General features: G+C 44.0%; 1 protein-coding gene across 2 annotated transcripts in view; it reads left to right on the top strand.

Annotated features, from left to right (window-relative positions):
* Window positions 1-20,075, top strand: part of NID2 (nidogen 2) — a 78,856-nt gene that overhangs the window by 20,910 nt on the left and 37,871 nt on the right. For both annotated transcript variants that reach the window (XM_027111236.1, XM_027111235.1), the window contains exons 5-8: window positions 7,583-7,732; window positions 8,164-8,409; window positions 9,634-9,834; window positions 11,388-11,618. In XM_027111236.1, coding sequence (XP_026967037.1) covers window positions 7,583-7,732; window positions 8,164-8,409; window positions 9,634-9,834; window positions 11,388-11,618 — 828 coding nt within the window. The remainder of the gene's footprint in view (window positions 1-7,582; window positions 7,733-8,163; window positions 8,410-9,633; window positions 9,835-11,387; window positions 11,619-20,075) is intronic.

Below are 20,075 nucleotides of genomic sequence, written 5' to 3'. Positions count from 1 at the left end.
CTTCTCTGACTGGGGCACGAGTGGAAGTTTTCACTGGTATTTATCAAATGTCCACTCAGACTCTGAGAGGAAACTTTGCTTGGATTGCACTAGCACAGTTGATCCTCAGAATTGCCCTGTGGGGTAGATACTATTATCCTTCTCACAGTACAGAGAAGGAAATTGAAGACTGAAAATACGGAGTGATTTGTCTGCGTAAGAGGCAGACCAGTACTGTGGCGAAGCCATGGAAGATTAGAGCAAGCTGCCAGGTAGCACAGCGCAGGGCAGATTCACCTGCGGTGCCATCAGGGAAGTCTTCATGGAGGAGGGGGGCTTGAGCCAGGCCGCGGGGTCGGAGTCTCAGTTTAGAGAGGGAGAAAGTGGGGCATATTCTGGACAGAGGAGTGACAGGAGTGGAGGTGGTGAGGTGGAAATGGAGAGGGAGGGAGTGAGTGAGTGAGTTGGGGGCGGGAGATGTGAGAGGCAGCTGCCACTGAGGCTCCAGATGCCTAGGGCCAGAGACTGCCGGTGTTGTGGGCAGCAGGACAAGCTTGATTCACAGGGGTCGTAGAGATTTTTAAACCTGCCCAGGGGGTGCAATGGGAAGCTTAATCTGACCTCAGTCTGCATGATGAATTAGAAAGGGGGAGGGACACCTGGCTTTCAGAGACCTCACATGTTCTCACTCCACCGTGGGATCCTGTTGATTCTACTTAGACGGCATTCACGCAGGGCAGGCCCAGGGTGTGAACAGGGATTTCCCTGTAGCTTCTGGTCCAACTCTACTTGTGGCCTTGGGAGAGGCCTCAGGAATGTGTTGCTCAAGCAGCTTCTACCCTGGGATGAATTCGAACAGGCTCTGCTGCCCAGGCCAGCCTTCCAGGCACAAAAGCCCCTCTCCCAGGTGCACCCCCAGGTTGCTGAGGGACTGTGAACAAGAGGACCCCCATACCTGTGAAGACACCTGCATGGGAGAGCCTGCTAGTCTCACGATGGTGGATGTAACCCTCCCCCCACAGAAAAACAGGGTCCTAATAACTGTTTGCCCAACGAGCTTCACTATGTACCACACACATACCCCCAAAACAGACGAAAACTGGAGGGAAAAGCATACCACTGTTTTTCATTATACAGCTGGATGTGGTTTTTCTTATTTGTCTATCATTCTGTGAGGTGGGAAACCTAAGAAAAATCTGTCCTGCAGTGAAAATGTAGGTCCTTTTTCTTGAGGTGGCAGGAAGAGCTGTTAAAAGTAAAAGACAGCGCAGCTGCCAGGGGCAGCCCCGCACAGGAAGCCCTCCGTCCCCCTTTGCATGATGAACCCGGTCTGCTCCGTGGAGCCTGCTGGCCTTCCACGTGGCCGGGCCAGGGCGGAAGACGAGCGCTTAAGTGTTTCTGGAGAAATGAAGACTGAAGGATGGGTCAGAACAAGTGCAGAGGAGTTTTCCATTTGTGTGGAAAACTCCCAATTAGGACAAGTCTCAAGTACCCTGGCAGCACCTTTGCTTCTTTTCCCTTACATAGCCCCATAACCCTACCCCATTTTTCTTTCTGTTTAAGGATAGGAGAAGAGTGAAAAGCATTAACTGGGAAAAAGAAATGAGATTTTTAAAATCCTCACGTGAAGTTTCCTTTAGCAACGGTCTAACCTCAGTTAACAAAGCTGCTGCAAGCTGAGCTCATTCAAACCTGGCCGGCCTCTGCCCTCCTGCTGGGCCCGAGCTGCCAGCAGACTTGTCCCTATCGTTTTTGACTCTCTGCAACAGGAGCTGCGAGGCAGAGCGTGGGTCCCCGGAGGGTCTGGAAGACAGCCTGCCCCAGTGGGTAAAATTCAGGAGAGAGGAATCTGTGGAATGCAAACTATATTTCTCAAAGTTTGGCTCTAGTCCACTTGTGGCTATTTCTCCCGTGGCCCTGGTTTAAAATGCTGATTCCACACCCTTCCTCCACCTTCTGACCCAGAATCTGCCTGTTTATTTATTTATTTATTTATTTATTATTATTATTATTATTTTTTTTGCGATACGCGGGCCTCCCACCGCTGTGGCCTCTCCCACTGCGGAGCACAGGCTCCGGACGCACAGGCTCAGCGGCCATGGCTCACGGGCCCAGCCGCTCCGTGGCATGTGGGATCCTCCCGGACCAGGGCACGAACCCGCCTCCCCTGCATCGGCAGGCGGACTCTCAACCACTGCGCCACCAGGGAAGTACCTATTTATTTTTTAAATATTTATTTATTTAGGCTGCGCCGGGTCTTAGTTGGGGCACACGGGATCTTCAGTTGGGACGGGCGGGATCTTTTTTTCAGCTGCGGCATGCATGCGGGATCGAGTTCCCTGAGTGGGGATGGAGCCCAAGCTCCCTGCATTGGGAGGGCGGAGTCTTACCCACTGGGCCACCAGGGAAGTCCCCGGAATCTGCCTTTTTAAACCAGGTCCCCTGGTGATTCTGAAGCCCATCACAGTTGAGTACTGCTGGTATAATGGAAGGGGCGTGGGATTTAGAGCCAGAAGATCCGATAATCGTTGTGGGCCTCATTGGTGTCATCTGTAAAGAGGGGATACCACCTCCTCACCAGAATAGGAAGAAGTGTGTGAAAACACATTCAAAGCTGTGAGGTACAGAGGCATAGAAACGACCACAGAAAAAGTGCCACTTTGTTTTTGCATCTGCTCACTGCACATCTCATCCAGCTGGGATTTAGACACTGATTCCCCACCTTCACGGAATTCAGCATCTTTGAATCCACCTGCAGTTCCCATAGAAATTTGAGAAGTCACGTTGGCCAGACGCCTGGCTTTTCTTCCCTGGTTAGAGAGCCACACGTGGGGTCACATTTCTAGGTCCTGTTCTCCCCCTTCCTCAGGGAAGGGAGATGGCTCCTGGGCTCCCGGTTCCGTCCACTAAGGATCTTCACGTGCCCCGCTTGGGGGTTTGGCCTAAGTGGGCCATAAGCACAGCGTTCCGCTTCTCAGCCAGGCCAGGAATGAATGCTAGAGCATTCCCTGAAATCCCAGCCACCCCCAGGAGCTAATTGGTCAGATGAAATTCATTCACTACATTAATCAGCATTCTCTGGCTCAGAAATGGAAAGTTTGCAAATATCCTGAACATTTTCGTCACTGGACGTAAGAGTCACCCCAGGAGTGGCTAAGGTACAGACTCGTGGGATCCGCCCATTGAGAGTCTGAATTGGTAGGTCTAAGGTGTGCCCTGGGAATTTGCATTTTTAACTGGCATCCCAGGTGATTCTGATGCAGTGGTTCCCAGAATCCCTAGGGAGGAACGCAGCTGTCCCTCTGAATGGTTGAGTAGTGCCGTGCTGAGGGTATAAGACCGTGTCAGGGGCGGGGCGAGGCTTCCCAGATGCCTCAAAGGCGTCGCCGGAGCTGAGCTGCCACAGACCTGCTCCCGTAAATGGCGCCTCCAGCCTTCCAGTTCCCACGCCAGGAAATGAACATTCCCGTGGACCCCTCTCTTTCTCCGCTTGTCCTCCCCACCCTGCTCTCCTTCCCTCTCTCTACCCTCCCCCGACTCCTTCTCTCCCTCCATCCAATTCATCAGCAAACCCCGGCAGCTCCACCTTCAAACAACTCCAGATTTGGTCTCTTCTCATCCTCTCCACCAGGACCTCCTACTATCAAGGCACCGGCTCATTCCTGAGGTTCCTGTAAGTCAGACCATGGCACTCTTCTGCTCCCCAGCAGCGTCCCCCCCTCACTCAGACTAAAGCCCAAATCCTTCCCTTGACCTGTGAGGCCCGACGGGTGAGAACTGGCCAGGATTACCTCTCCTGCCTTCTCCCGTCTCCCTGCCCCGTCCCTCCCACGTGCCCCGCCAGCCTGACGGGAGCTCTTACCCTCACTCATCCTCTCCTCTTCCAGGCCTCTGCCCAAAGCTCATCCTCTCCCCAGGCGCTCCGTGGCTGTGTCATTTAAAAGAAGCAAAGTCACTTCCGTCTCCAGCCCTCTTGTTCTTTTACTTTAAGCTTCTGCACAGTTCTTGACACCATCCGCCGTACTGAATAATTGACCTGTCTGTTGACTGCTGCCTAGAGGGGGGAATGTAAGCTCCAAGACAGGAGTTTTTGTCTCTTTTGTTCTCAGCTGTATCCCTAATTCCTAGTCCAGTGCCGGGCCCATAGGGAGTGCTCGATAAGTATTTGTTTGAATTACTGAAAGAATGAAAGAAAATTGTAACAGGCATTTACCTTTCATCTAAGCTGACATTGTCAGTGTTACACGTGCACGTCTGCATGTGAAGGCAGGCACGGAAAAGGGGTCCCGGTGTTCCTCTGTCTAGGAGCGCACCCATCTTTCCCCGGTGTGACTGGCGTGGGCTGGAAGGCTGAGCTTGTGTTCTTGGCTCAGTAAGTCCCATCCTGGGCATGCAGCTCTCCACACACACACACACACACGCACGCACGCACGCACACACACACACACACACACACACACTTGAAAAAGATCCCCAAGCCAGCTTACCAATAGTTCATTTAACCCATCGTAAGTATAGTTTCAGTCTCATAATAGCCTTTCATGGGGCCCTAACTTATTTTTTGTTAGAAACGTGTGGTCTGCGTGTCCATGAACTTATAAACTTTATCACAGTTGCATTTGTAAGTTGCTGGCTGCACTGCTGAGCCTCTCTTTTTACCCATAGAAAAGCCATGCCTCCTCCTAGTATTTTAGTTCAATTAACCCAACTCAACACATCTGTAGTCTTCCTCCAGTTCATCTCTCCCTGTTTCATAATCCTCTCTTAGAAGAGGGATCTTCACAAAACAACAAATAGACGGAACATAATACAAACCCATCATTTCTTTAATTTGAGGGCAGAACAGTGTTAATGTGATTTTATTTTAACCTGAATTTCCTGAAAATGACTACCTTTTAGTCCTGCATCAGGTTGTCTTTTTACCTTGGTGCTCAGGAGTACCAAGAAATAATGTGATTTCTGGCAATGAGGTGTGAGAAGGGGTGTCATCCTGATTTTGGAGAGGAGGAAACACACGGTGCATTTCTGTGGTTTCTGCAGAGCCACCTGAGTCAGGCTGCTGTTGGACGTCAGAACTTGGGACCCTCTGCTGCCCCTGCTTCCCTTGTGTTCTGGAGGGAGAGTCCTGATGGCAGCCGATGCCATGAACACACTCACAACTGTGCCAGTCCCTCCAGGGGCTGCTTCTTAATACTTGTGACTTTTCAGAGCTGGAAAACCCCAAGATTTTGACAAGTTACATTCATTTATTTTTTACTCAGACTGGAATTTCCCCACCTTATTAAACCAATGGTATAGATAGTGATACATCATTTTCTCACAGCAACCTCTTATAATCTTCTTTATTATCCATTCTGTTTTTCTGCCTTGAGTTTTGTGTCACTTTCCTGTTTTAAAAAGTGTTCATGGGGGCTTCCCTGGTGGCGCAGTTGTTGAGAGTCCGCCTGCCGATGCCGGGGATGCGGGTTCGTGCCCCGGTCCGGGAAGATCCCACATGCCGCAGAGCGGCTGGGCCCGTGAGCCGTGGCTGCTGAGCCTGTGCGTCCGGAGCCTGTGCTCCGCAACGGGGGAGGCCACAACAGTGAGAGGGCTGCGTACCAGAAAAAAAAAAAAAAGGCGGGAGGGGAAAAAAGTGTTCATGGTGATGCCTAATTTTCTATTTTTATCAAACTGGAATTTCTCAGCTGTGTAGGCCTGGTACCAAATCTTGAGTCACCGACTTAACTCACTCTGTTCCCAGTCAGATATTCCACTTGAGTCAAGATCGTCCGTCCTGCCAACCCTCAGCTCACTTCTTTCTCAAGAATCTGTAAGCAGCAGTTAAATACTGTCCAGAAGTTAACACTGCTGCTGCTACTCAGTTCTCCTACCTGTGCTTTTCTGTCAGCTGTGACAGCCATCTGGACAATCTCTGCTATCTTCTCCCATGTAGCCTTATTTATAAAGTAGGACTCAAACCTGACTGTCCGAAGCCTGTGTTGATTAACCCCAGTCACCTGAGCAGATCCTTTGCCTGGCTCTCGTGATCGATGTCCTTGAGCTCTGCCAGAGGGTGGTTGAGTACAGCTGTCAAGAATCTGGAGCCAGACTTCCTAGGTTCAGATCCCAACTCCACCACCTACTGCCTGTGTGACTTCAGGAGAGTCACCTTAATCTTTGCCTCGCTTGTTTACCTGCAAAACAGGGATTAAAAATTCCCTCTTGTGCAAATTAAAAGAGTTAATAAAGTTCATAGCATAGTACCTGGCACATATTAGGCACTCTTTCAATGTTCACCTTGTTATATTCTCACTTGCTGATACAAGTCTACGCTGGCTCCATTGTTACTTCTATGGTGCTACGTTCCCACCCTGCCCCACCGTTGGTTTGTTTTCTGTTCTCCCCGGAATACTGGGTAAGTACTGATCTTTCCATTTCTTCTTCCCCTTCCCATTTCCTCCTTTTCAGACCTAGATGTGGAACACAACTGCCACCCGGTTTTTCCCAGGAGCAGGGTATCTGTCTTCCTTGGGAGCCGGCACCCCACAACAGCACTGGAGTCCAGCACTAGAGTTTTGTGCCATCTTTGCTCAGGCGGCTCCTGGAGTCTCCACCCAACTCCTGCTCCGGGGGATGCAGAGGCAGAGGTGTGCACAGCCACTTTGCCTCCTGGTGGCCGTGCCTGGGATTGGGATCATCCCTCATGTCCCGGACAAAGCTTTCTCTTATCTGTCAGCAACCCCCAGCCACACCCCAATTCCTTGGCCATTTCCCTTTAGGGACAATAGCATCTGCTCCAGTTCCTTTGTTTCTTGGTAGCACAAATGACTCTCTTTTTTTTTTTTAATGGGCAGAATAAGCGAGAGCTGGAAGGAACAGCTACTGGAGCACTGAGCTTACCCAGGTCCACGTGGCTTCCTAGAGAATGGTGACTATGGCCAGGCTCTCCGCTGCTGCCCTGACATCCGGCTCGGGCCACACCCACCATGAGAAACCCTGCAAAGGCACAGAGCCTTTCACAGCTGGGCTCCCTGTTTCCTTCCCCTCCATCTCCACCTGCCTCCTATACACTTTCTTTAGGGGGTGTGTGTGTATGTGTGTTCTTTCTTCAATGCCCTTCTTCTCTTTCAGAAAAAAAATTTTTTTTCTGGGAAGTAAGACAAGCTATAGGTTATTCTCTTCAAGTTCAAGGTTACCAAAAGTAAAAGAATGGTTAGACATAAGACCGTGTTCGTTAGTTTCTCTCTTCGGTCTTCCTCTCGGGAGCTCATTAATATTAGTTTGAACCATATAAAATTGCTGACCTTTGGCCATTTTTGACCCAGAAAATGGCAGTTCAACCTAACACGTACTTCCTGGTTGGCTTTCCTGTCACTGCACCGAGGGGCGCAGTCTCATCCTCGCTCACCAGCTCTGCAGAGAGACCAGATGGGAGCAGTCAGCAGTACTTCTTGCCAGCAGACAAAGCAAGTTAATTCCCCTGAGTTGAATGTTATTTCCGTCTCTTAATTATTAAAACCCCATTTGTTTATTACACAGCAGATGCTGTGTCCGTGATGAACCTTGGCAACCATGATGCTGGAATCACTTTGTCCTTTACATGCAAGTTTGTTTTACTTTCCAGTCTTCATGTACAACACTGCCAACAAGGAGACCTGCGAACACAACCACGAGCGCTGTTCCCGGCACGCCTTCTGCACCGACTATGCCACGGGCTTCTGCTGCCACTGCCAGTCCAGGTTTTATGGGAATGGGAAGCACTGTCTGCCCAAAGGTGAGGGGTGCTGGCTTGATTGGGGCAGGAGCTGCTCTGGGTCTGTTTCTGTCGCTTGCTGTTTCCAGCTGCCACTGTGAGCTCTGTTTATGGACCTTGTGTCTCTACTGCTTGAATCAAAGCCTAAGCAACTTGCAGGTGCTCCATAAAAGTCTGAGGAATGAACATGTTTCAGCTGATTTCCCAACTTGAGGATTAAACAGAAATGTTTCCTCCCTTTTGGCTAGCTCCTTAGGGTGCAAGTGGACAGGAGAGAGGGAGGATGGGAGAAGTGAGATCAAAGGCAGGTCTGTTTTGTACCTAGGTGGGTAGCGGCTGGGTTAGGGAGTTGCAAAAAGGGCTGAAGGTGGAGTGTGGGGAGTTGTCAGTGGGATAGTTTTATCTGTGCATGTGGACAACGGTCAAGGCTGACGGGGTTTGCTGTCTCTCAGGGACACCTCATCGAGTCAATGGGAAGGTGAGTGGGCACCTCCGCGTGGGCCACACGCCCGTGCACTTCACCGACGCGGACCTGCACGCTTATGTGGTGGGCGACGACGGCAGAGCCTACCTGGCCATCGGCCACATCCCGCAGCCCGCCGCCCAGGCCCTTCTCCCGCTCACGCCGATCGGAGGCCTGTTTGGCTGGCTCTTTGCTTTAGAAAAACCAGGCTGGGAGAACGGCTTCAGCCTCACAGGTGAGGAGGGCCGCAGGTCACCATGGCTTTGGCGGCGTGGAGCCTTGCGTTTTCATTCAGTAGTCAGTTGTGCGATGTTTCAGAGCCACACAGGTGTAGTTTTTCTGCCCCGAGGTAGTTGGGGATGGTTTGGCCTTGCAGGACTGTTTTTAAAAGACAGTGATTTCTTCTAAAGGTTCTCCAGGTGGTTCTGAGAAATAAGATGATCCCATGTGGAGCATTCGTGCCCTCTCACCTTCAAGAACCCTTGACGCTGCTTTGTCAGACTCCATGTAATTCGGTTGTCACTCACAGATCTGCCAAAGAGGGATGCAGGTGGTAGTTCCAGGGCATCTGGAGATGATTTTACTCCATGGGGGAGGGGTGCCTTTCCTCTTTGTCCCCTGATGACTCTGATCTATAATAGTATAGACAGTGCTTCTCAGACTTTAACCCACCTGCACGTCACCTGGGGCCTCGGGAAAGTGCAGGTTCTGATTCAGCAGGCCGGGGGTGGCGGGCCTGGGGGGTCTGTGATCCTGTTTTCCTAGCAAGCTTCCAGGAGATGATAATGCTGGTCTAAGGACCACCCTTTGATAGCAAGGGTGTAGAAAATACTTCTTGGCTTCTCACCTCACTACCCCTTTATTGCACATAAAGTGTGAGAGAAAAGTTCTTGGCCCTCCAGCTGTAGAGCTCAATAGGCATTTGTAGGATCTTGCTTTTAATCAAGTTTTGATAAAACCTTGAGTCAAAAGTAGATAAATAAAATACAGCATACCTAGTTACATTTGAATTTCAGATAAACAATTAATAATTGAATAATTTAGTATAAGTATGCCGCAAATATTTTATGGGACATACTTATACTAAAAATGTTTTTTATTCATCTGATATTCAAATGTAAATAGGTGTCCTGGGGATTTTTGATTGTTTTTGTTAAGTCTGACAGCCATAGAAAGAGAAAGGTCAAGGATGTTCCTAGGGGTTTATTTTTCACAGAAAACAAGTTCCTACAAAGAGAAGCAGTGTGAGATGGGATAGAGTGGAACCATGCTCTTTAACAGAAAGTTCGGGGAACTGGTGAGATCAACAGCTGATAGTACTTAACCTTGGTTATCAGATCTCCTTAGGCACCATCCCCAACAGTAGGAGAAACTGGGAAGTGGAAGTATGAACTGGTGATTATTGCTGGAAGATGCAAGGCCCCCTTTCATCCCTGTGCTGGATTTTTTTCCTCTCCAGGTGCTACCTTTATCCATGACATGGAAGTTACTTTCTACCCAGGAGAGGAAAGGGTTCGAATCACTCAAACTGCTGAGGGGCTGGACCCAGAGAACTATCTGAGCATTCAAACCAACATTCAAGGCCAGGTGCCTTACATCCCAGCAAACTTCACAGCCCACATAGCTCCCTACAAGGAGCTCTACCACTACTCGGACTCAGGTACGTGCAACCAGTTCTCCGTAAAATGGGGATGGTGCGCATCTCACGAGATAGTTGTGAGGATTATGTGAGTGACTACGTGGAATGTCCTTATAGAACAGTGTGTGACACATGAAATGAGCTCAGTGTTGTTTTTATTATTCTTGTTATTTTATTAGTGTGAGAAAAGTGATGGCTGTTGTACACAAGAATATCAACATCCCTACCCAATATTTGCAGATGATAACATAATAATAACCTTGTCTATGGGCTGGGGAGGGATGGTATAATTTTGTACAGTTTTTAACCGTCCTGCTCTCTGGGCTGTGGAAAAATATTGATTATTGGAATTTATACTTGTTCTGTAACCTTGGTTCAGCCTGCTTTGAAATCAGAGATGCCGTACGGTGTTGCAAAACTACCACTAGATTTGGAGTCGGAAGACAGGAATTCTTACGGATGAGTTTAAAGTATGTGGGGAGTAAGATCACTTACTGTCTGAGAGCTTATTTTCTCATCTTTAGAATGAGAATAATCACCCCTTTTCTGTCTCTCTTACATGGTTGATATGTGTAAGGTGTGATGTGTTCTGTAAGACACCCCCTGATTTTGAGATGCTGCCCCAATCTCAGTTGCTGTCCTGCAGCACAGGGGTTTGTTTTGAGTTGTGCCTTTGCTTCGTGCGGTGTGAGAGCTGGAAGCCAGGCAAGAGGCACAGGGAAGTGAATGGGCAGCAGAGATCTGGCCTGGGCACAGGGTAGCTGATGGCTAGAAAACTGCCTGGCCTCCCAACTCTGCACTCAGGTGGAGATAAAAGACCCCCACCCCTTTCCCCAGAAGCCTCCAGACTTAAGTGCAAGGTGTTGGAAGTCTTCTGTGCACTGATGGATGGATTGGTTGAAAACTTGGGGGGAGCGGGGTAGGGTCAGGCCAACTTGAGTTCCAGTTCCGGCTCTGCATATCAGCTTTGCTTCTTATTTTATTTATTTATTTTTGCGGTACGCGGGCCTCTCACTGTTGTGGCCTCTCCCGTTGCGGAGCACAGGCTCCGGACGCGCAGGCTCAGAGGCCATGGCTCACGGGCCCAGCCGCTCCGCGGCATGTGAGTTCTTCCCGGACCGGGGCACGAACCCGTGTCCCCTGCATAGGCAGGTGGACTCTCAACCACCGCACCACCAGGGAAGCCCCCAGCTTTGCTTCTTAGACTACTTAATTAACTCTCTAACCTCTGTGAGACTCTCCACACAAGATGGCAGGGCCCACCTCACTAGCTGTTGTGAGGAATAAATGAGGCACTGCTTATAGAGTGCTGGGCATAGCTGGCATATAGTAAAGTCATTCTTTGCGAATATTGACGGCAGCGATTATACCTCCTGCCTCTCAGTGCTTTGGTTTTACATCTATGTGGGTTCTTGGGACCGCCTTGCAAGTTTCCCATATAAGCTCAAACTTCCCAAGGGGACATGCTCCAGCAACTACATGAAAAACTCTGCAGAGAAACTCACCTCACATAAAAAGCCTCTGTATTTAGTATCTGTAAATGTCCTCGTTTGACTGAATAATGTCTATTGCAGCTGTGACCTCCACAAGTTCCAGAGCCTACTCCCTCACGTTGGGTGCCGTCAACCAAACACGGTCCTACCGCCTCCACCAGAACATCACTTACCAGGCATGCAGGCATGGCCCCAGACACCGGGTCATCCCCACCACCCAGCAGCTGAATGTGGACCGGGTCTTTGCCTTGTACACGGATGAAGAAAAAGTGCTCAGATTCGCTGTGACCAATCAGATTGGCCCTGTTGAAGGTATGGTTTCCCTTTTTTGTTATTGCTGGGCAAAAATTACATCCAACCTTCTTTCTTTCATGCCTTTTGAGTGGCCTCAGAATGATTCACATAGGTTACTAAGGGTAACTGAGTGCCAGGCTCTGTCAGGTGCTGGATGTAAGGATGAATAAAGCAGGGTCCTGTCCTTGAGAGGTAGAAATGGAACTTTTAGAATAGTGTTCCTGCCAAGATCAGGAATAGAGCATGTACGTGAGGCTGGTTTGCTGCAACACCCAATTGTGTGTGCTGTCTGTGTTGGGGATACACCTGTGAACAAGGTGTGGCCAAGTTAGGAGGGAGATTGATGCTGACAGATATTTGTTATGATTGTGATAAGTGCAGGGTGCTGTGAGCCTAGTTGCAAGGTTCAGGAATGATGTCCCCAATGAAGTGAAATTTTAGCTAAAACTTAAAAGATGAGAAGGATTTCGCCAAATCAAGGTGGGACAAAGAGCCAGTGCCTAGAAGAACAAAGTGAAATAGAACTTGCATGTATGAAAAAAACCAAATTAGCATCATACTTAATGAGGAAAGACTGGTTGCTTTCCCTCTAAGATCAGAAAGAAGATGCCTGCTCTTGACACTTTATCACTGTACTGGAAGTTCTAGCCAGGGCAGTTAGGCAAGAAAATGAAGAAAAAAACAAAGCCATCTAGATTGGAAAGGAAGAAGTAAAATTATCTCTATTCTCCTTTGACATGATCTTATTTGTAGAAAAACTAAGGAATTCATTAATTTAAAAAAAAACTATTTGAACTAATAGTAGTTCAGTAAGGTTGCAGGATATAAGATCGGTGTACAAAAATTAATTGTATTTCTATAAAGTAGCAATGAGTAAACTGAAAAGGAAATTAAGAAAACAATTCCATTTCCAAAAGAATAAAACATTTAGGAATAAATTTTTAGGAATAAGTGCAATACTTTTACATTGACATCTATAAATGTTTTTGGAAACAAAGATGGCTTAAATAAATGGAAAAACATTTTAAGTTCATGGATCAGAAGACATATTGTGTTTTTTAAATTATTTTTTAATTGAAGTATAGTTGATTTACAATACTGTGTTAATTTCTGCTGTACAGCAAAGTGACTCAGTTATACACATATATATATTCTTCTTCTTTTCCATTATGGTTTATCCCAGGAGATTCAATATAGTTCCCTGTGCTATACAGTAGGACCTTGTTTATCCATTCTAAATGTAATAGTTTGCATCTACTAACCCCAAACTCCCAATCCATCCCTTCCCCTCCCCACCATCCCCCTTGGAAACCACAAGCAGAAGACATAATATTGTTAAGATGACAGTGCTTTCTAAATTGATCTATAGATTCAACACAATCCTATCAGCTGGCTTTTTTGCAGAAACTGAAAAGGTGATCCTAAAATTCATATAAAAATTTAAAGAACCCAGAATAGCCAAAACAATCTTAAAAAGGAACAGAGTTGGAGGAATCATACCTCCTGATTTCAAAACTTAAGAGTAATCAATACAGTGTGGTCCTCGAATAAGGATAGATATACAGATCAATGGGAATAGAAGTGAGAATCCAGAAATAAGCACTCACATTTATAGTCAATTGATTTTTGACAAGGATGCCAAAACAACTCAAGGAGAAAGAGTAGCCTTTTTAACAAATGGTTCTGGGATAGCTCTGGATATCCACATGCAAAAGGATGAAGATGGTCACAGCAATAAGACAAGAGAAAGAAAAGACATCCAGATTGGAAGGGAAGAAGTAAAACTGTCACTATTTACAGATGACATGACACTATATAGAGAAAACCCTAAAGTCTCCACCAAAAAACTATTATGACTAATAAATGAATTCAGTATAGTTGCAAGATACAAGATTAATGTGCACAAGTCTTGCTTTTCTATACACTAATAATGAACTATCAGAAAGAGAAAGCAAGAAAACCCATTTAGAATCACATCAAAAAGAATAAAATACTTAGGAATAAACTTAGCCAAGGAGGTGAAAGACCCATACTCTGAAAAGTATAAGACATTTATGAAGAAAATTGAAGATGATACAAAGAAATGGAAAGATATGCCTGTTCATGGACTGGAATAATTAATATTGTTAAAATGTCCATACTAGTGAAAACAAACTACAGATTTAATGCAATCCCTATCAAAATACCCAGGACATTTTTTTTCACAGGAATGAAAACAGATAATCTGAATTAGAACAAATAATCTGAAAATTTATATGGAACCACAGAAGACCCCAAATAGCCACAGCAACCTTGAGAAAAAAGAAGAAAGCTGGAAGTATCATGTGCCCGGACTTCAGACTATACTACAAAACTACAGTAATCAAGAGTATGGTACTGTTATAAAAACATACCCATAAATCAATGGAACAGAATAGAGATTCCAGAAATAAACCCACACATTTATAAACAGCTCATAAAACTCAATACCAAAAACTAAATAACCCCATTAAAAATTGGACAGAAGACCTGAATAGACATTTTTCCAAAATAGTCATACAGATGGCCAACAGGCACATGAAAAGATGCTCAACATAGCCAACATATATATCCAACATATATAAATAGCTCATACAAATCAACATAAAAAACCCCCAAACAACTCATTGAAAAATGGGCAGAAGAACTGAGTAGAAATTTTTCCAAAGAGGAAATGCAGATGGCCAATAGGTACATGAAAAAGATGCTCAACATCGCTAATCATCAGGGAAATGCAAATCAAAGCCACAATGAGATAGCCATTCTGACAGATGTGAGGTGCTATCATCAAAAAGAACACAAATTAATGTGTTGGCAAGGATGTGGAGATAAAGGAACCCTTGCACACTGTTGGTAGGAATGTAAATCTGTGCAGCCACTGTGGAGAACAGTTTGGAGGTTCCTCAAAAAACTAAAAATAGAACTACTATATGATCCAGCAGTTCCATTCCTGGGTATGTATCTGAAGAAAATGAAAAAAAAATCGAGAAGATACATGTGCCCCAATGTTAATAGCACAATTATTTATAATGGCCAAGATATGGAAGGGAACCCAAGTGCCAATCAACAGATGAATGGATAAAGAACACTTGGTACACACACACACACACACACACACACACGCACACACACTGGAATACTATTTGGCCATGAAAAAGAGTGAAATTTTGCCATTTGCAACAACACGATGGACTTGGAGGGTTTTATGCTTAGTAAGATAAGTCAGACAGGGAAAGACAAATACTATATACTGTAACTTATATGTGGAATCCAAAAAACAAACATGAATGAAATGAATATAACAAAACAGAAATAGACAGATGTGGAGAACAAACTAGTGGTTACCAGTGGGGAGAGGGATGGAGGGGAGGGAGAAGGTAGGGGTAGGGGATTAAGAGGTATAAACTACTCTATATAAAATAAATAATCTACAAGGATATGCTGTACAGCACAGGGAATATAGCCAATAGTTTATAATAACTTTAAATGGAGTATGATTTATAAAAATATTGAATCACTGTGTTATACAGCTGAAACATAATATTGTAAATCAACTATACTTCAGTTAAAAATGAAATTGCATATGTAGACATTGCATATGCAAACCTGAAAGCGTTTTGCCTAATTGTAAAGCATTATAAAATATTGAAGTATTGTTAAATCTACTTCTAGACAAACAAGAATTGCAGTAAAATTGAATAATACTCATTAGAAAAAGAATGAAGATGGACCTCTACTTCACACCATATACAAAAGTTAACTGAAAATGGGTCAAAGGCCTTAATGTACTTAAAATTTTAGAAAAAACTTAGGGGTGAACTTTTGTGACCCTGAATTTGGCAATGGTTTCTTCGATATTATGCTAAAAGTACAAGCAACAAAAGAAAAAAATAGATAAATGGGATCTCATCAAAATTTAAAACTTTTGGGAATTCCCTGGTGGTCCAGTTGTTAGGATTCAGTGCTGCTGTGGTCCAGGTTCAATCCCTGGTTGGGGAACTAAGATCCTGCAAGCCAACAGCACGGCCAAAAAATAAAAATAAAAAAATAAAAACTTTTGTGCTTCAGAGGACTTTATCAACAAAGTGAAATACAACCTACAGAATGGGAGAAAATATTTGCAAATCATATATTTAATAAGAGACTTGTGTCTAGAATATATGAACTTTTACAACTCAATGAGACAAATAATCTAATTAAAAGATAGGCAAAAAATTTGGATAGGTACTTCTCTAAAGAAGACATCCAATGAGCCCATGAAAAAATGCTCAACATCATTCATCATCAGGAAAATGCAAAAATCAAAACCATAATGAAATACTACTTTATATGCATGTGGATGGCTATAGTCAAAAAATGGATAGTAGCACATGTTGGTGGGCATGTGGAGAAACTGAAACCCTCACATGTTGCTGGTATGCGTGTAAAATGGTGTAACTGTGGAAAACAGCAATTTCTCAAAAAAGTTAAACACGAAGTTACTATTTGACTGAGTAACTCTACTCCTAGTTATATACCAGGAGAAAGAAAAGCTTATGAAAACATAATAGCCAAAAGGTGGAAACAACCCAAATGCCCATCAATTGATGAATAGATTTTTAGAATGTCATAACTCTCCAATTATAATAGATAGTATGGATAAGGATAGTATTAAATTTAGGTTAATGGATGGTGAAATTTGGTATAATACTAATAAGGGTGCAAGTTTTTGTCATGTTAATAAGATTAGGCATGCTATTAATGAAATACCTTATGTAACTTCAGGCACTCAGAAGTGGAATGGAGATAGTCCTAGTTTTATGGTTAGGGCTATTGTTATTACTACTGATACTATTGGATTAAAGATTTTTGTAATGGTTCATTGGCCAGAATATAATAGGTTAAGGATAAAAGCTATTATATGTAATATTGATGCGGTAGCTTGTGTTAGAAAATATTTAGTGGGCGCTTCTGTAGCTCATGGGTTGAACTTTTTTATTATGATGGGGATAATGGCTAATATTTCTTTCGAATCCGATTCAGATAAGTAGTCAGTGAGAGCTGGTTATTACAGTTATGGTCCCTGAGAGAATTGTTGTTAGGATGATGATAAAGATGATGGAGTTTTATTAGTACTGGAAGGATATAAACCAACATATTCGGGGTATGGGGCCAATAGCTCATTTAACTGACCTTAGTATAGAATATAGTGTGATAGGGGCTTCCCTGGTGGCGCAGTGGTTGAGAGTCCGCCTGCCGATGCAGGGGACACGGGTTCGTGCCCCAGTCCGGGAAGATCCCACATGCCGCGGAGCGGCTAGGCCCGTGAGCCATGGCCAGTGAGCCTGCGCGTCCGAGCCTGTGCCCCGCAACGGGAGAGGCCACAAAAGTAAGAGGCCCGCGTACCACCAAAAAAAAAAAAAAAAAAAAAAAAAAAAGAATATAGTGTAATATGGTAGCACAAAGAACTTTGAATTCTTAAGGATAGGTTCAATTCCTGTGATTCTAGAAATAAGAAGGCTTAAACCTCTATTATTTACTCTATCAAAATAACTCTTTTATCAGACATATTTCTTATGTTTGTGGAGGGATGCTTGATGTTATAGTAGGTAGTGAGACGTGCCATATGTATAGGGCTAGTGTTAGTGGTAGGAAGTTTGTTCCCAGTAGATGTATTAACTGATCATATTGGAATCGAGGGTAGGATGCTCAAAATCATAGGGAAAAAACTGTTAATAATAGTGTTTTTATAATAAAGTTGGTTGTATATAGTTCTAGTATGCGGGGGTTGTGGAATGCTCCTAGAAAGAGGATTGTTGTGAAAATATTCATTATAATGGCATATTCTAAGAAAAATATAATGAATGGGCCTGCTGCATATTCTACGTTGAAACCCGATATGAGTTCAGATTCTCCTGTTGTTAGGTCAAAGGGCGCTCGGTTTGTTTCTGCTAGAGAGGAGATAAATCACAGCTAGGGGTCATGATGGGAAGATTATTCACAAATGTTCTTGTGTTGTGATGAGGGTTGAGAAAGTAAAAGTTCCATTTATTTAAAGGGCTGATGGAAGAATAGTTGCTAGTATTACTTCATATGAAATTGTTTGTGCTACTGCTCGTGGGGCTGCAATTAATACATATTTTGAGTTGGAGGCCCATCCGGATCATAAGATGGAATATACGGCGAGGCTTGACCTAGCTATTATAAATAACACCCCTAGATTTGTATTACTGAGGGGATAAGGTATAGGTAGAGGAATTCATATGATTAGGGCTAGGGTTAGGGCTAGGATTGGTGCAATAATAAATATGGAAATGGAGGATGTAGCTGGTCGTAATGGTTCTTTAATGAATAATTTGTGTCAGCAATAGGTTGTAATAGGCCATGTGGTCCGACGACATTTGGTCCTTTTCAAAGTTGCATATAACCTAGGATTTTTCGTTCAATTAATGTGAGGAATGCCATGGCTCAGGAGAATGGAGATAACGAGTATTAAGATGTTAATTATAAACATTTTGTTAGGGAGAGGATTTGAACCTCCAGTTACAAAGGTTTAATTTTTACGCAATTACTGGGCTCTGCCACCTTAACAAACCCTGTACTTGGGTAATATTTTGTATATATTAATTAAATTAAGATTATATCATTAACTGGTTTATCAGGTGCTTTTTTAAAGTGGGCCTTATTTCTCTTGTCCTTTTGAACTGAGGGAAATATAGAATAGATACGAACCGACCTGTATTACTCCAGTCTGAACTTAGATCAACTAGGACTTTAATCATTGAACAAATGAACCTTTAATAGAGGTTACACCATTGGGGTGTCCGGATCCAACATTGAGATCGTAAACCCTACTGTTGATATGAACTCTAGAAGAGGATTGAGCTGTTACCCCTAGGCTAACGTGTTCCATTGATAAATTTTTGGATCAAGAAATGATATGTTTTGGCTAGTAAGTCTAGACTTCAATCACTCAGAGCCTTTTTTGTTCTCTGAGCTCACTCCAACCAAAATTGTCAACCCAGGGGGCTTCCCTGGTGGCGCAGTGGTTGAGAGTCCGCCTGTCGATGCAGGGGACACGGGTTCGTGCTTCGGTCCGGGAAGATCCCACGAGCCGCGGAGCGGCTGGGCCCGTGAGCCATGGCCGCTGAGCCTGTGCGTCCAGAGCCTGTGCTCCGCAACGGGAGAGGCCACAACAGTGAGAGGCCCGCGTACCGCAAAAAAAAAAAAAAAAAAAATTGTCAACCCATATAAAAATTTCTTATCCCTTAGTGCTTTAGTTAGTCTTTTGGGGGGTTAATTAAAGCTGCATAGGGTCTTCTCGTCTTATTTTATTATTCCCGCCTCTTCATGGGAAGGTCAATTTCACTGATTGAAAATAAGAGACAGTAAAACCCTCGTGAGTCCATTCATACAAGTCCTTACTTAGAGAACAAATGATTATGCTACCTTTGCATGGCCAGGATACCATGGCCGTTTAACAGTTGTCACTGGGCTGGCAGTGCTTCTACTGCTAGTTATGCAAGAGGTGATGTTTTTGGTAAACAGGCAGGGTTTATGTTTGCCGAGTTCCTTTTACTTTTTAAAATCTTTTCTTGAATGCATGCCTGTGTTGGATTAACCTCTTACTAAATAAATAATTTAATGTTGCATTGTGCTCATGTGCTGTTAATTATCAATATAGTATTAGTTACTGATGTAAGCTTATGCAAGGAGAAATATTTCTTGTTACTCATATTAACATTATTGCCACTATTGGTCAATAGACTCGTCCAGTATAAAGCTAGGAGTTGATTTGCTCATTATTATTGGTATTAAGATAAAGTTAGTGTTGGACTTGAACGCTTTCTTAATTGGTGGCTGTTTTTAAGCCAACTATGGTGTTGTTTTTACTCTCTAGATAAGGTTGTATCCATTTCTAAAAAGGTGTACCTTTTAAGATTAACATTTAAAAGTACATTAAAATTTATAATTTTTTTGGTAATTTTTAAAGTTGAACTAAGGTTCTTTTCCTGGACACACCAGGCACGTTAGGCTTCTCACCTCTACTTATAAATCTTCTTATAATAAATCTACTTATTTTGCTACATAGATGAGTTCTAATAAACTGTTCATAAGTAGCTCATCTGGTTTCAGGATGTTGAACTTAAGTTCTCTTTGTTAAATGTTTACTAGTTAAATCATTACGCAAAATGTACAAGGGGTTAACTGCTTTTTGTTACTTTTAATGTTTCATCATTCCCTTAAGGTAGGTTCTCTGTAGTGCCAGAGGATATTTTAAATTTCTATCCCCTATACTTTAAATGTGGAGTAAATGTTTTACTTAATTTGCTTATATTAGTAAAACTTGTGGGGGGTTGGCTAGATTTAGTTCAAAGTGTTCATAAATTATGAAATCTCCTAGGGGTAAACTAGGTGCTTTTATGTAAGCTATGCTTTGATTTATCCAAGCACACTTTCCAGTGTGCTTACCTTGTT

Source organism: Aethalodelphis obliquidens, unplaced genomic scaffold (assembly GCF_003676395.1).
Source record: "Aethalodelphis obliquidens isolate GAN/ISIS:26980383/991018 unplaced genomic scaffold, ASM367639v1 scaffold10, whole genome shotgun sequence".
In the NCBI taxonomy this organism is placed as follows: Eukaryota; Metazoa; Chordata; class Mammalia; order Artiodactyla; family Delphinidae; genus Aethalodelphis; species Aethalodelphis obliquidens.
The sequence above is the reverse complement of the archived record's forward strand: the minus strand, read 5'-3'. Positions and strand labels throughout refer to the sequence as shown.